The 1,858-nt window shown below is 41.6% G+C and overlaps 1 protein-coding gene across 1 annotated transcript; it reads right to left on the reverse strand.

Moving 5' to 3' along the window:
* Positions 1 to 257: 257 nt before the first annotated feature.
* Positions 258 to 1,187, reverse strand: LOC119923718 (olfactory receptor 4C13-like). Its single transcript, XM_038743004.1, has one exon. The coding sequence runs from the start codon at positions 1,185 to 1,187 to the stop codon at positions 258 to 260; it is 930 nt and encodes a 309-aa protein (XP_038598932.1).
* Positions 1,188 to 1,858: the final 671 nt, after the last annotated feature.

Genomic DNA, 1,858 nt, shown 5'->3' on the forward strand with positions numbered 1-1,858 from the left:
TCTCTATGCTTGCATTAGGAAATGCTATAAATGAACGACAGGTAATCAGAGGATGGTGGTAAAACAGCATCTAAAACTAGAAGATATCCAAATGATCAAAGAAATGATGTTCATTTGGCCTCTGACCTAAAATCGATAAAAATAATCGACCAAGTTTCCCTTGATCAGTACAGTGTGTGTTCTCCAAAAAAGCGGGTAAGAACATTATGCAGCTGATTTCCTCATTTATATTAATGACACTTTTCCTAAGTTGCCACTTATTCAAGGGCAAAAGTCACTGTTTTGCTCAGTGACTTTCTAATGGCATTTATCATCTCTGCATTTCTCAATGTGTAGTTGAAGGGATTTAGCATGGGGGTTATCATAGTATAAAATACTGCAACAGCCTTGTTAATGGATGAGGTAGTTGTGTGCTGCATATATTCAAAGATGCATGGAATAAAGAAGACGATGACAACAGTGAAGTGGGAGGCACAGGTGGAGAGAGCTTTGAGTCTACCCACGGCACTGTGGGTCTTCAGGGAGTGCAAGATGAAGGCATAGAAAATCATCAACAGAATAAAGATCAACATGCACATGCCACTACTGTTAACAGTAACCAGCACACTCAAGGTGTGAGTATCGGAGCAGACTAGTTTCAGCAAGGGGTATAAATCGCACATAAAGTGGTCGATGACATTGGGGCCACAGAATGGCAAATGTGCCATGAAGAGATTTTGAATTGTGGCGTGAAGGAAGCCTCCGGCCCAGGCCAAGGCCACCAGTGAGCTACAGAGATGTCTGCTCATGATGGTCGTGTAGTGCAACGGCTTACATATCGCCACATAACGGTCATAGGCCATCACCGTGAGGAGAATGATTTCAGCCCCAGCAAAAATATGCTCTCCAAAGACCTGGGTCATACAGCCTTTGAAGTAGATGATTTTCTTCTCAGAGAGGGAGTCAATGATCAGTTTAGGTGTGTTGACTGAGGAATAGCAGGCATCAATGAACGACAAGTGAGCCAGAAAGAAATACATGGAGGAGTCCAGAGTCTGACTGGAAGCTACGGTTACCACAATGATCAGGTTTCCAACCACGGTGACTATGTAGATGATTAAAAACAAAACAGAGATAATTTTCTGCATACTTGGGTCCTGTGTGAGTCCCAGTAGAATGAATTCTGTCACATTGTTTTCATTCTCCATCAACTCGAGATAGGCACTCAGTACACAAGTGAGAGCTGCATATTTGGTAAAGAGAACGATGATCCTTGTTAGGTTTGTCTTGAGATGATTAAACGATGCTTAATAAAGGAGCTCAAAACACTTTCATTCATTAATTCATTCTTTCAGTAGAATTTAGTGAGCGCTTACTGTGTGCAGAGCACTGTACTAAGCGCTTGGAAAGTACAATTCAGCAATGAACAGAGACAATCCCTGCCCACATAGGGATTACAGTCCAGAAGTGGGGAGACAGACGTCAAAACAAGTAAACAGGCATCACTATAAATAAATAGAATTATAGAGATATACACATCAAAAGAAGTAAACAGACATCAATATAAATAAATAGAATTATAAATGTGCATATATACATATATAAATAAGTGCTAAATCATGGGATTTAGAGTGGGAGCCCATTCATTTTTATCCTGCCTTCTTCTCTGAATCAAGGCAGTAGGGAGGGGACTCCTGCGTCTCTTTCCTACCAGAAACGTGCATTTGGAGCTGAATGCTGATGAAAAATAACCCACTCCAGCTTCAAGCCTTGCTGTTCCTGCTAGGACTTGCTGATATCCTTCAACATCTAGACGGGGCAGCTAGGAAGCATCCAAAATCAGGGTCTTCCTGGACGAATTGTGAAATACGGTCAACGG

This window comes from Tachyglossus aculeatus, unplaced genomic scaffold (assembly GCF_015852505.1).
Source record: "Tachyglossus aculeatus isolate mTacAcu1 unplaced genomic scaffold, mTacAcu1.pri scaffold_224_arrow_ctg1, whole genome shotgun sequence".
Taxonomy (NCBI): domain Eukaryota; kingdom Metazoa; phylum Chordata; class Mammalia; order Monotremata; family Tachyglossidae; genus Tachyglossus; species Tachyglossus aculeatus.

Bases quoted from the DNA above. Each gene is read 5' to 3' on its own strand.
- LOC119923718 (XM_038743004.1), bottom strand. From the start codon at position 1,187: ATGGAGAATGAAAACAATGTGACAGAATTCATTCTACTGGGACTCACA.